Consider the following 14,094-nt stretch of genomic DNA (forward strand, 5'->3'; position numbering starts at 1 on the left):
TCCCGCTCCGTCCCTGCGGCGGCTGCGCCCTGCCCGCGCCGTCGGAGCGCGGCCCGCTGCCGGCCCGGCTGCGCCCCGCACGCCAATCAGGGCGGCCCGCCTGCCTTCCTGTAGGTGTGCCCGGCTCACCTGGGAGCCGCGGCACTCATGACATACCTGCGGCCCCGCGGGCGGCGGGGAGGCGGCGGCCGGCGGCCGAGGGCGGGGGGCCGCGCAGGCAGCGGCGCCGGGGCGGGCAGCGCTGGCCCCGGCCCGGCGATGTGAGGCCGGCGCAGGTAAGGGCGGCCGGCGGGGGCGGCGCGGCGGGAGCGGCGTTGCCGTGTTCCCCGGGGAGGCGGAGTGAGGCGCGGGCCTGGCGCCGGAGCCCCGCGGAGCCCGGGCCGGGCCGGAGGGGCGGCTGCCCCCGGGGCCGGGCCGGCGGGGCAGGGTCGGGGAGGTGGCGGCGGGGAGAAGCGGAGGGCAGGGCCGCCCACCATTTTGGGACCCGAGGGGGCCGGGGGGGAGGGATCTGCGGGAGAGGAGCGCTCGCCCCTCCCGAGGCGGGCCGGCGGGCCTGCCGCGCTCCTCTGCGGGGCCGGGCCGGGCCCGCGGCGCACAGGTGTGGGAGCGCGGGCAGGACCGCCGTCGGGACCCGGAGCCCCGCGGAGCCGCTCCCGCCGTGGGGGCGCTGCGAGAGCCCCGGTGGGCCGGTGCCCGCGGAGGGGGCGGCGGCGGGGGAGCCTCTCCGCCGGCTGCGGGGCAGGCCCCGGGGGGCCGCAGCCTCGGCGGCGGCGGCCTGTGCGGGATGGCGAGGCTCCGCGCCCCGCCGGCGGCGCCCGTGCCCCCCCTCCCCGCTCCTCCTCCTGCCGCCGGCGGCAGGTAGGGCCCCGAGCACAGGCCCGGTCCCAGCCTCAGCTGCCAGCAGCCGGATCCTCCTCCCGCAGAAATGGTGCCTCCCACGCAGGAGCCAGATCCCAGGGCGTTCGCTGGGCTTCCAGCCTCAGCCGGGCGGCCCGTGGCCGGGGCCCGGGACTCTCGGGGCTGTGCTTGAACTCTGGACACCTTGTTTTCCTCCGTGCTTTGCTGGCTGGCGCCTCGTGACTTTTATGGCCTGTCACGGCAGGGAGGCAGAGGAAGGAAAGGCGAGAGAGATACCTGCCCGCCGCTCGCTTCTCGGCTTCTGGCCGCCGCTTCGCAGCCCCAGCACCGCAGCAGCTCCGGGGCAGCCTGGGCGCCCCGGGCAGCCAGCCGGCGGTGCGGGGGTCGAGCTCCCACCGTGCTGGCCTGACCCATTCCTCCCCCCCAGCATCCGTGTTGCCCTTATGCTTGATGCTTCGTTTATTCCCAGAGGTTGGATAAGACCTGGATCAAACCTGGTAGGGAATTCAGGGTCAGGGAAGGAGGTATCAGCTCAACGGGTCTGTGTTGACATGTTGCAGACTTTGCCAAGGAGCTGCTGGATGTGGATGCTGTTGGCTTCTCCTTGAGCTGTGTGCCTGTGCCTCTCTGACCAAGCCACATCCGTAATGTGGTGTTGAAGTTTTGTGACCAGGTGTTTTGGAGTTTCTCGTAACCTAAACAGCTTGTTGAAGATGGCCTGGATAAGGGCAGAGTCCTTTTAAAGGGCTGCATGGGAGGGAGGTGGCTTGGTTTAGAGGAATAATGTATGGGTGACCCAGATTTTGGAACTGCGACTGAATTGGGTGAGGAGGAGGCATCCATAAATGAGACTTTAAGTTGTACCAAATCCACATTCTTCTTAATTCTCAGTTGTTGTTAATATTTGGAACAGCTCAGCTGGCTTCTGTGTAGAACCTCGTTTTGGCCACTCATGGCTGAGGTTAGCGTTTGCACTGTACTGTCTGTGCAGTAGCCTGGTGATTCTGATAAATCTGTGAGTGGGATTATATGATCTAATTGCTAGGTGACTAGGCTTGAAGTTGGTACTCTTGCTGAAGCCCCCTGTTCCTGCTGCCCAAAATAGTGGGATGCAGGTACTTCTGCTGGGAACCTCTTGTGCATCCTGATAGATTTTGCTAGTAAGAGTTTGTTCCCTGGGACTTTTTTTTTTTTTATTATTATTCATTCCATCCTGTTAACTTTAGCTAGCTGTTCTTGCTGTTTTCTGTTGAGTTTTACCCTTTCTTATGGTTCACTTGCTTCAAGTGCTTTCTAGAGGTAAACAGATAAATTTTGCTGTAGTTTGGGTTTTTTTGTGGCGTGTGTTGGTTTTTTTTAAAATGTACTTTGGAGTCTGGTTTAAGTGGGCTGTTTCATTTAATTAGTTTGTATTCCTGTAAATTATGTTCACGCTCCATGGTTATTCCAGGCAAAATTTAAGAAGCAGCCTGCAAGGGATTTCACGTTCATAATTGGAATCACATTTTTTTCCAAGAATATTTGATTCTGAGAGTTAACTGTGCTTTCTGTCATCTGTTATCTTTCCAGTTTGATATTGGAGGCTTAGTTACTGTTTAGCTAAATTATACATAGCTAGCTTATTTCAGTAGTTATGCCTGGTAAGTTTTGCAATTCCTTTCAGCTTTGAAGTTCTTCACTGAACTGCTGTTGTATCTTTTAATGAAGTATTTAGAAGTGACTTCAGTGCAAGTGTAGTTGCGCTCTATTGTTTCAGCTCTTGGGCTGTACAGAGAGAAATTGTTTCCCTCTTCTGTGAGGTGATAGCATAGTTGATGTTCATAGTATCAGCCATGTGGGGTCAGATGCCTTATTCTGACCCCTGGCAGGTATTTACATTTCCAGCTGTTATCGCTGCATTAAATCCAAAATTCTATTAGAAAAGTACCCAGTCTTGATTTCAAGATACCAAGTGATAAACTGCACTGGTTCCCCAGGTAAATTATTCCAACAGCTGATTACCCTCTCTAATTTCTTATCTCAATCTGTCCAGCCTGGTTCCTAACCACAAAGTCTTGCTACAAATTTTCATGCTGGCTTACAGAGCCTGTTGCTGCCAGGATGACACATTCCAGCAAAAAGGTGACCTATTGTACTGCAGTTTACAGCTGTTACCCATGTTAACCTCTTGCTTCTGGGAAGAGGCAATCGTGGAGCTGTAGTCACAGGGGGTATGATTTAGAGCAGCGGTTAAGTGTGCCTGGCTGTGATGTCTGTGTACAGACAGGACTTTCAGGGAGGTGTAATTGAATGACTTGTGTTGCTTGGAACACAGCTTCACGTGATGGTTAATCCAGCATAACTACTGGCTGCCACTGAAGGAACAATCCAGTTCTCATCCAGTTCTGACTGCGAGCTCCTGCAGTTTCCCTTGGATCGCATCTAGTGATCAAGCAGCCTTGAATAAATTCAGTCACTGCTCAAACTGAAAATTAACCCACTTCCCTAGACAGAAAAATATGACTTTTGGATCTGGAAGTTGGACCAGCCTGCTCTGTGGCCAGGTGGTGCTAGGTCTGATGCAGAAGGGTAGCATGCCACTGGGCATGAGAAATGTGGAGAGGGACTACTTCCAATAGCCGTCTCATGCCTGTGCCGGATTAAATGCAAGAAGGAATTGTACATTTAGTTCCTAATTTGTGCACTCGGGTGAACAGGCTGTGGTTGCACAAGTCCTCTCAGCTGGCACTGCCATTCAAAGAAGCTGGCGTGCCTACCTGTTGTCATCCACATCAGTTCCCTGCTCTGGTTGGTTATAAGACTACATGCATGCCTATACCACCAGAAGAGAAAGGGCAGTGTGGTGGTGGGAATAAGGAAGGCAGAGGAGGGGACTCCTTTTGGCAAGCTGAAGAGCTTGTGAAACTAAAGCTTGAGATACAGAAATTATCACAAGCACACCTTACCTTAAATCTTAATGGAAGCTAATGTATTTTTTTCACCTTCCTTTTGCAGCAGATGTGTGAGAATAGCTACCCTGATTTGTTCAGTAGTTCAGGTTAACTCTGTTGCCTGACTTGGGAGTACTGGCTTTAGCCAAGGCTGGGTTTAGCACAGCTGCGTTTATGTCTTTGGTCAGGAAGTGTGTGTTTGAATTAGACTTTGTGTGGGAAGGAGCGTGTAACGTACGAAGGAGAAGTTCTGTGCCTTGGCTGGGATGTGCTGATGCCTTTGAGAGGTTCATCAGTGCAGAAAAGTTGCAAGCTAATGTATTTGTGCATTCTAGATGTGAGGTTCTCTGTCGGTTTTGGTGCCTGAGCAAGGTGGGGTACTCTTTTGGGAAAGCTTCACTAATCTTGTGTCTTCCATTAACACTGGCTTTCTTGCTCTTCTAGTGGAATTAGCTTGCTGGGACAAAATCCATTCCCCATCTATTGGTTTTAAATGCCATTCCTTCAAGTGTAATGCTGAAAACTGCAGGACACGTGGAACTGAGCCTGTGGTGGAGACTTGTCTTGAGCCCACGGTTTGGGGGTTGGATTACAGCTAGATGAAGTCAAAGAAGAAAGTCCTACGTCTTTAGTGCAAGGTCAGGGTGAGGGCTATTGGTTTTGATAGTGGAAAAACTTTAGAAGGGGGAAGGTGATTACCATGACATGTGTACAAATGTACGTAGGTAAACAGACACACATATGTAAATGTATGTCTATATAGATAGATACATAGCACAAAATAGAGGGTGTTCTGATGCTAGAAGAGGTTGAGGAGGAGTGGCTATAGAAACTGTAATTGCATGGTATACAAGAAGTGAACCGAAGTGGGAGGAAGCACATGAACCTGCTGCTCAGAAAATACTGCATTAAAGCAGAGCTGGCCATAAATTAGCTTTCTGAGAATGTATCCCATTTGCAGTAAGTCACGTAGAAGTGTGTGATGTTCAGACATCAAACTACCTCTTTGTAGTCTCAAATTGATCATCTAGCTGCACACAGGTGCTCAGTGTGTGAGGTCCACTGCCAGTGGCCTTGCTGGTGCTCAGAGTACATTTGGCACTGGAGTTCCTGCCGCTGATCATACACAAAACTTCCCAAATCCTTACCTGGGTCAGGCTGAGGTGGTGCCCAGTGGGATCCACAAGCTTGGTGGTCCTGGCAGACCCAGCCTTGCCCAGGGTGTGACTGGAGGAGGAGAGGTAAGGTATGGCTGCAGCTTCATCCACGAATCCAACAGTAGAGTTTATGAATCCAAAATACACCGCTCTGGAGGGGAGGAGACTAGGATCCTGGTCACGTCAGGGCACAATTCGATTCATTCAGGTCGCAGGATCCCTGAGATAATCGGCACATGTGGCGCAAGGCGTGAGTTGGGTTACAAGCAGACCTGCAACCTGTTGGATGTGCTCGTTGTTCACAGCTGCCACAAGGTGGCCGCAATGGCTACACGTGCATCTTCACTTAGTCGTAGAAATAGATGCCCAGGTCAGTGTTCAACTAACACATACACTGCCCGTGGGAGGAGGGGTGGCAAGAAGAAGACTCTTTGCCTGCAGTGTTGCTGGGCAGCTACAAAAAGTAAGCATGTGTAAGTTTTATGGCATGTACACTTTATACTCACAAGTTTAGAGGTGCAGTGTTCAGAAGTGCCTACATGTATTCTTTGAATAACGTAAATCTTAACTGGGCCCTTACTACAGATTCCTGTCCTGTGAGGAGGTGCTAGTGGAAACTTTGTAAGAGTATACCAGTAAGAGTATAGCTTTGTTGGTGTACCTCATTTCATAGGAGAAGGAAGGATGCCATACCATACCAGTGCTTAGCAAAGCTCTGATGCTGTAGCTTGTATCTTTAGTGGGTCTGGTCTCTAGGAAAAAATCCTTTTGGAATGGATTAAGCCTGAGTCTCTGTTCAGATACAGAATTTTTGCTGTAGGTATTCTATAGTGCAGTCATCTGAGGGTAACTCTAGACCTATGAAATGTAATCTAGCTGCAACATTTGAGTCAATCTCCTTTCTGAAGTACTCTTGAGATCACTGTCTTTTTTTTTTTTTACAGGTGAGGACTGTCAGGCTAATAGCAGTGAAGTTGAGAAGGTGCAGTATGTATCTATTTCCCCTCTGTTGCTGGATTTGTAGAAGAGATGTTCAGAGTATATCACCAGCCAACAGTGTCTCACTGTGCAGTATCTAGAATGGTGAGGATTTGGTTCTATTTGTTGGTATTGCAGAATGTCTCAAATAACTCCTCCCATTGTTTGTTGCTTTTCTGCCTCTTTTTTTTTTCTTCTTTTTTTTTTTTTTCTATAACTCCTTTTGCACGTGGAGAGATATTTCAGGCTTGAGTCTGAGTAGCATCCATATAGCTGATGGATCTTATGGATGTTTTTAGAATGATGCACTTATCTCTCCCTTCTCTACCCCTCCCTAGGAAAGGTGTTTTCTCCTGGCAAAGTATGTTTCAGGTACAGGCAGGGAGAGGCTCAGGATGGGCACGGGGGGTGGCACTGAGAAGGCTGCAATACAGCACACAACCCTGTCAAGACTCTATGCTGTAACAAACCTTGGGGCAAAGAGAGGATGCTGTGGAGAGACGGCAAAGGGAAGTAGGAGTATCCCTATTTTTATAGCAAATTATGGGTTATGACATGTTTTCCTAAATGTGCAAGTGATTGACAGGCAGGTTTACCCCTCAAGTTGCCCAGCAGTTTCTTAAAAACAGTTGGTGCTGTGTTGAACTATGGGAAATATGTTACTGTATTGTTGTTCTCTTCCTCATCCCTGGGCGCCACTGGGAAGAGAGGATGTTCTGAAAGGGAAGCAGTAAGATGTTCCTGTAGGCACAGGGTCAACACTGCTCATTTGGGTCAGAGTTCTGGGCCATGTGGAAGGCAGTCTTCCTCTGATACTGCTCATGCAGTCCACCTTATCTTTCTGCCCCTGCACGGTGAGTAAACTGAGCTTTCGTGTTTCAGAGAGCTGCAAGGAAAGGAAGATGAGCAATTTGGACATATGCTGGGGCAGTGAAAAGTGCCTTAGCCTCGAAGAGCAAGGCTAGGCATGCCAGTTATGTCACTGTGCTGTGTGCTCTGACCAGTCACAGGGGAGGGTCAGGGACATAAAAAGCAGCCTAAAACTGTGGCTGTGTGTATAGAAAAATCATGACAGCTGAGTTGCCCAGTGGGTGTTATCAGACGTACCAGAGCCATTTTTCCTTCCTATACACAGCATCATTTTTACCTATTCAGCTGCTGGGTGTGTAATAATAGTGATATCAAAGGCATGAAAATAGGCATCTGAGTGTAAAAGGGGAAAAATGGATTGACTTTGACTCATAACAAAATGACTTTAAAAAAGAACAGAACAAGGTGGGATGTGCTGCATTGCACGTGCAATGAAAACTGACACGAGAAATCTCAAGTTCAGAAAGGCAACGTGGAAGAAAATTTGCTCTGAAATGTTTTTTTTTTACTAGAATGCTGACTTTGAAAGATTAATTTAAAGATGGCATTGTATCACGTTTGGTTGTGACAATGGAAAAGAGTAAACAAAGTGCATATAAGGAAGGAAAAAAAAAAAAAGTACCAACAGATGCAGGAGCCAAATATGGAAGTGTTGAGGTAAACGTGTGCGAAAACACCAACTTGGCTTTAAAGAACAGTTTGGTAGAGAGACACATTTTTGTGCTTAGAGGTGGCAAGAAATATCTGATGCTGTATGTCCTGAGCTCATAAAATGGGTAGAATTGCAGAAAGGTTCTCATCTGAATGTGGACACCGTGAGAAATAGAAAACTGTGAATATCTGATGTATTTGAGGTTATGGGGTGGGGGCTTTCATTGACTGGCCAGTGAGATCCCTACAGTACAAAAAGTATGATACCAGAGTAACACTAGTCTAGAATGAGCTGAAACAACTAATTACAGACACCACTTTGTGTGAAAAATGTGTCTATTATTTGTACTAAACAATTCTGCAGCACAAAAGGGAAGTATCTTAGTAATGTGTTTGTAACTTCAAGAGCTTAGAGGCAAAAGGCACAGAATGAAAGAACAGACTGAGCAGTCAATATATTTTTGTTGGTGAAGGGATTGCTTAAATAAGACTTTGCTTACGGTTGCAATCAGATACAGAGTTTATAACAGGGCTTTGCATATTCAGTGCACTGAGCAGCCACTCCCTGACTAATCCTCAGAGTATGTGAGGTAGGAGGGGTTGGTATTACCTCAGTTGCTCAGATGACCCTCAGATGGGCAGAAACTGCTGGAAACTGCCAGAATTCGGAACTGGCAGTCCTGCTGGATGAGGTCTGGGGGTGAAGGCACAGTTCTTGGTTGCCTTGAAAAAATCTAGTTACAATCTTTCTTTAAATGAATGACAGCAGTGGGGAATTGAAGGAAGGAGAGCTCCTGGTATCCTAACATGCATGTTTCTGTTTCAGCCTGTATATGTTACTGATGATAACAGTTATCCTTCGTGGACCCACTATCTTGAAATTTCTAGCTGATAGCAACTGTGTTTAACTGCTCATAAGCTGTAGCTGTCAGTAGAGGCAAGGCCTAAAACAGCAGTCCTATGGGTGCATCTTTATCTCCTCTTAAGGTAAATGCTAGTAGAGCAGGAAGAGCCAAAAGTTCAGAGTGCGGAGTGTTTCCCATGTGTGTGACAAAAGCAGTAATGCTGGTATCTCCTGTTGTGGGTATAGCTGTAATTGCACCTTCTCTAATGCAATTGCGTCTTGGGAGCCAAACTACTGTGATCTGTGTCATACCTCCTGTGTAAAGCTCTGCGAAGGGTGACAGAGTAGATTTGTCACATGAAGACGTGTGTCAGTGTTCTTCACTTCAACACCCTCATGGCGGTGAGTTGTAGCCAGATACAGCTGTCAGTGCTGTAGGATCTGCCACCAAGCAAGGCAGAGATGTTGCTCATAGAACAGTAGCTGGACTTCGGTTGTTAAACCTTCCTGCTTTTCTGGTCATCCTAGGCAAGGACCACTGCCTCAGCCTCTCGCTTCGCCTGCACAAGGGTGCGACCTTGCTTGTCTTGCCCTCAGCTCTCTGCCTTACTTGCAGTTCTTCTGCCCGCTTGCGCCAGGGACTTGCAAAAGTTGCTCACTTTGTGCCCCTGCCCCAGCCTGCTCGGTAAAGCGTTGGCCAGCTGGCTGGCACACGTGGAAGAGGTGGGGTGCTGGGTTCAGTAACAGTCAGCAAACGTTTGTGCTGAAAGCTGGGTTCCTCCAGTGCATCAGCCTGGCAGAGGTAAGAATGAAGACCCATTATTCCATACAGGAAGGTGTTTGGGAAGACAACTCTAAGCAGAGCTCTGGCTCTTCCCTCCCTCTTGGACATGGTCCACTGACACCCCCACCCCCTTCCCTGGTACCCTCCCCGTCCTTCCCCCTTCAAGCACCTCTCTTAGTCTTAGCTTTCCCAAAATACAGTGATCATACCAGAATGTATTCTTTGCTGTTGGCTGTAATGATTTTTTAAAAATTATTATTTATTTTATGCCCAGCAAAGCATTTTGCTATGTGCCCAGTCTGACAAACTTGTTCAGGTGAGTTTGATGGACAGTGTCAGAAGTTATGACTGAGAGCTGCCTGTGAGGCTGAAGTGGAGGAACGCTGCTGTATCTCATTGAACTTGGGAGAGATGGGATGTTTATGTGTTTATTTATGCCCCACCGATCAAAGCGTGTTGCAGGTAATGGGAAAGGCAGCAAGCTGAGTCTTAGATTTCATTTAACTGGTGCCGATAGCTTCCCAGGGGAAGTTTCTCATTCATGCTAAAGTATGCAGAACTTCATTTAGAATATAGCATGCACGCTTGTGTGGGTTGGTGGGATGCGGGTGTACCAAAGACTGCATTCCTCAGCTGGAGCTGGCATTATTTTGTGATCATGTCATAAAAGAGGTAAAGGAATTGTATCGGGTCTTTATTAGACTATTAGTCACGATGAGTGTTAGGAGTTCAATTATCTTATGTTCTATCTCACTAGCACACTGAAGTCTGAGCTTGGGATGAATTCAAGGCACACAGACCTTATTTTACTCCTCTGCATAACCATCTGATAAGGTGGGAACCGGTAGGGGAAAGAGAGATGTAGTTTTACATGCCACAGGGTTGAGGAAAAGGAAGCCGTAGGCCAGTCAAGAGTCAGAGTCAATGTCTTCAAGAATTGCCAAAGGGCAATCTCAGGATTTTAATTGCTCAGCTAATATCTGAAGAGCCATGGAGCCATCAAGGAGTACTATTTTAGGAAATATTGAAGGGTAGTGGTGGGAAGCAGAGTCCGCCCTCTCATTCATATGCAGAAAAATGAAAATGAGAGGAAGGATTAAAACATCTGTAATTGTTCCTTATGTATTGAAACTAATTATTAAAATGGTAAAAATATTGTAATTAGTACATCATAGAAATACTAGTGATATTTCTAAGCTGCTATAAAAATCTATGCCTTAAATTAATAGAGACTTGGAACTGTACTGCATGTGAAATTATGTGGGCATAATTTTTGCGTGTTGACAGAGAAAATATTGCTGAAACCGAGAGTATCAGTATTGTTGATCTGGTTGTTCTATTTCTTAATTTTTTTTAAGGTTGTACCTGTAGGGCTCTACTTTTTTTTTTTTTTTTTTAACTTTTATAATATGCTGTGTTAATTACAGTATTAGGAACTAATGCTAAATCTTAACTACAGCATCTGTGAGCTGTAATTACTACTATAAACTTTGAAATAAGGTAGTGGTAATTGGTGAAGCTAGTTATAAAAAGCGTTTCATAAGATTGATGTGTATCAGTTACACCATTCAAAACCCCGATTTATACAACTTTTCACTGCTTATTCTGAAAGACAGGGTTGCAAAAATGTCTTCCCCTCCCCCACCATTGGGAGTATTTCCATGCTAGACTTTGCAGAGGGTTTGAGGAGGTTTCCAGGGCTTTCCCTAGCATCTCCTTCATGTTGTTACTTGTTTTGAGAGTTGCTTACAGGAGGCTGACTCCTTTGACTTCATCTGGCTGCCATGCTGTGTCTTCTTAGACCCAATTCTTTGCTGCGGAGTGAAAGCTGCATTTGGGTTCACGGGAACCGTAGAGTCAGTGGCAATAATGAGACAAGGAAACATTAAACCATAAAATAATGGCTCCTTTGGAAATGGTTGTAGATCCAATTAGAATGTCCCGCTTCCCGTAGCGCCTGCTTCTGACCTGTAAAGGTAGCAAGCATGTTACTAACAGAGGGCCAGTAGTGAGAATGTAAAATTTCCCTGCTCTGCTGCTACTGTTCTGCGTGGGCTGGCGAGGCTGCACCTGTTTCTGCGTTTGAAGTGCTTGGCAATCACACCCAGCAAGACACCTACGCCCGAGCGTCAGGGACTTGCTTGTAGATCCTGGGTGTGGTTTCACCATACCTTAGGTCTAAGTCCAGGTTTCTGCTTTCCCGCTCTCTGGCCCGATGCCCAGCCTCTTGTTCCTGTCCACTCCTCGCAGTTGCTACTATGGCTTGTACATCTGCGTGTACGGCTGCTGCAGGGACCTGTCATATTTACCTTTATTGGTAGGGTTTTTTTCCCCTCCTGTGTCACACCTTTATGGCTGCTCACATCTCTCTGCTTCTGGCTTGGTTTTTTTTTTGACTAGATAACTCCCTGAGCTGGCTCATGTATGGTCACGTGTGCCCTGGCACATGGGTGAAGATAGGAGCAATCTGGATGCGTATTGCCTTAATCTGTTCTGGATTTCAGGGTGCGACATCAAGTCTTAAGATTTATTAGGACCTGATTCTGGATGGCGTCGGATGGTTTGTACAGTCAGCAGCAGCAGAAGGAATTGAAGGAGCTCTACACTTTTTTTAAGACTGGACCGTAAACAGATGGCTTTTCAGAATGTCTTCAAATACCTAAATTGTGCCTGATGAGTTTGATTATTCATCTTTGTTAACCCACTCAATACCACAGCGTATTTCTTTGCCGGTCTTTTAGTTTCTGGTAGCTTGTGTAGCTCACTGGATCAGGTCTAAATATTCTGCGAACAGTTCAGTGTCATCAGTCCCGACTATTTAAAAATAGTAACCAGGTAGAGGGGGAAGGGCGGAGTTGCCCTTGCTCTTGTTAGTCACAAGTTAAGGCTTAACATTTTGGCTTAAAAACATTGAGATAAACCCAGACAGCAAGATCTAATTTTTGAGCCATACTTTGTTTTTCAGGCCTTTTCCACACCCATTGAAGGCCAGACATGTATTTTTCTTAATTGTAAGCCAAAATTCTCACATAACCACATGATTCTAGGAAGTGGGACTAGATGAAAAACAGAAAATATTGTGATGTGCACAATAAACTTATGCCAGTTGGCCGTGCAGGCGTTACACCATGAGTAACAACAAGTTTTCCATGTGTTTGCATTAGTACCTTCCTATTCAGCACCCACACAATTCCTGTGGCTTTGGGTGTGTGAAGCTGTTTTTCCACGGGGAGAGGGAAGGGGTCCTCGCTGGTGCTTTCCCACATTTACATTTCTTATAACATTTTATTTGTATCTAATACTTTTTGTTCCCAATAGCAAACATGTCTCATTGTGCTTGTTAGCTTCTTCGATCTAAGCACACCAATTACATTTCCAAGACAGAGTGGCTTGTTCCCCGAAAAGCTGGGTTAGGAAACAGTTGTACCAAAATCTGTTTTCCCCACACACATCCCTGTATCCCTTTTGGATGGACCTTTTTTTGTTTCTTCTTTAGCTGCAGTTTTCAGTATAAAGCTGCCAGTATTGCCAAGTATTTTTGGTTATGATACAAGTCTCATAACATTTTTTTTCACGTTTTGTAAAAAAATCTTATTACTGGAGTCATAAGGTAATTAGAACCTCTATGGGGAGCCAAGGCTGAAAACATGCATTCTAAAAGCTCAAAATGAGGACAAGTGTGTTCAAAATTTTTATTGTTGTTATCTCATGATATGTTGATTCCAACAATTTTTTGATTGCTATTTCCAGCTGATGGTACTAACAATATTGAAGCCAGATACACAGTACAAGTTTTTGCTGTATGTATAGCTGTTATGACAGATGAAGTTGTGCTAGTAGAAGTCGTTAGCATGGTATGATACACAAACGCAGCTTTGTTAGTATTTTAGGAATTGCTTTGGTTGCAGAGGTTATGCTTTACCTATTGATACAAAATTAGCACTTTGCCAGTATATCTATGGCTGGCTGGGTGTATTTTGCTTTATAGCTTATCAGTGGTCCCATATATTGCTAAAATGTTCCAGCTTTGTATCTTCTATAGGGCTCTGACAGCTATCAGTAATGGCAGCAAGAAATTGTACAGTTTTCAACGTAGAACTTGATCCAGCTGTGAAAGAGGTTATAATATGTGTTTGCCAAGAACATCAGACAGGATAACTTTGGAGGCCCCTTCTGCAGGGGAGGACAGTTTGTTCCAGTTCAGTTTGCTGAGTATTGTTCATCCTTATCTGTCTGTAGCTGAACTGTACTCAGGACTGGTATGGGTGATGTGACAAGTGTGCTCAGCAATGGTTCCACTGTGCTGTCTGGGCAAGGCCAAGCTTTCAAGTGTGTTTCCAAGCCCTTTGATGTTTTAAGCATTTGCATCTGTCAAAATGGTTTGGTGCGAACATTAGCATTCTTTAATCTGAGACTCAAAAACAGCAGCGTGGGATTCTGGCTCATGCTTCTGTAGCATAGTAAGAGACTACAAAATACCTGCTGCTAACTGGAGAATCTCCCCTATCTGGGTCCCCGTTCACTGTGTTCAAAGAGAAACTGGGAACTCCTGTAGTTTATAGCAAACCTGCTATCTAGGAATGTCTATGCTGCTAGCTGCCAACACTGCATAAAAAAAATCAGTGTACATCTCTGAAGTCCTTACCTCCTTTTGTGCCCCAGATGTTTCTGTCAGTCATCTCTCCATCCCCACAGTTCACAGAGGGACCTGTGCAGAGCAACGTGCAGTGAATCTGTGCCTTGCTTTCACTGCGGGGGTTCTTCTGCCCGGTAGTGTCAATAGTCTCTCTACTAAGCTACAGCACGGAGAGCCATACACCATTCTTCTTTGTTCCCGTACTAGAAGGATGCAGATATCAAGGCTTATCCATTGCTTTTATGAACATAAAACTTAAGCTCTGCTTTAGTGAACCGGGTGTTTTGATATACAGGTGACCCCTTTTTATCTTAAGACTGAATCATTTTTATTGCACCTCTGGGAAGTGCAATCCAAGCCACATCTTTGCTTGCTGTTTGGCAAAT

At 46.7% G+C, this 14,094-nt stretch overlaps 1 protein-coding gene across 6 annotated transcripts in view; it reads left to right on the plus strand.

Annotated features, from left to right (window-relative positions):
- The first annotated feature begins 67 nt into the window (after nt 1-67).
- ARHGEF5 (Rho guanine nucleotide exchange factor 5) overlaps nt 68-14,094 on the plus strand; it is a 36,843-nt gene continuing 22,816 nt past the window's right edge. For 2 of the 6 annotated variants that reach the window (XM_056342050.1, XM_056342052.1), the window contains exon 1: nt 613-6,028. Coding sequence is in view for 3 of the 6 variants with exons in the window: in XM_056342047.1 (XP_056198022.1) it covers nt 1,086-1,355 (270 nt within the window). In the remaining 3 variants the exon portion in view is untranslated. Of the gene's footprint in view, nt 276-611; nt 6,029-14,094 lie in introns of those variants that run through there. The other 4 variants (XM_056342048.1, XM_056342053.1, XM_056342049.1 and 1 more) reach the window with 4 other exon arrangements.

The sequence above is a fragment of the Falco biarmicus genome, chromosome 5 (assembly GCF_023638135.1).
Source record: "Falco biarmicus isolate bFalBia1 chromosome 5, bFalBia1.pri, whole genome shotgun sequence".
Classification (NCBI taxonomy): domain Eukaryota; kingdom Metazoa; phylum Chordata; class Aves; order Falconiformes; family Falconidae; genus Falco; species Falco biarmicus.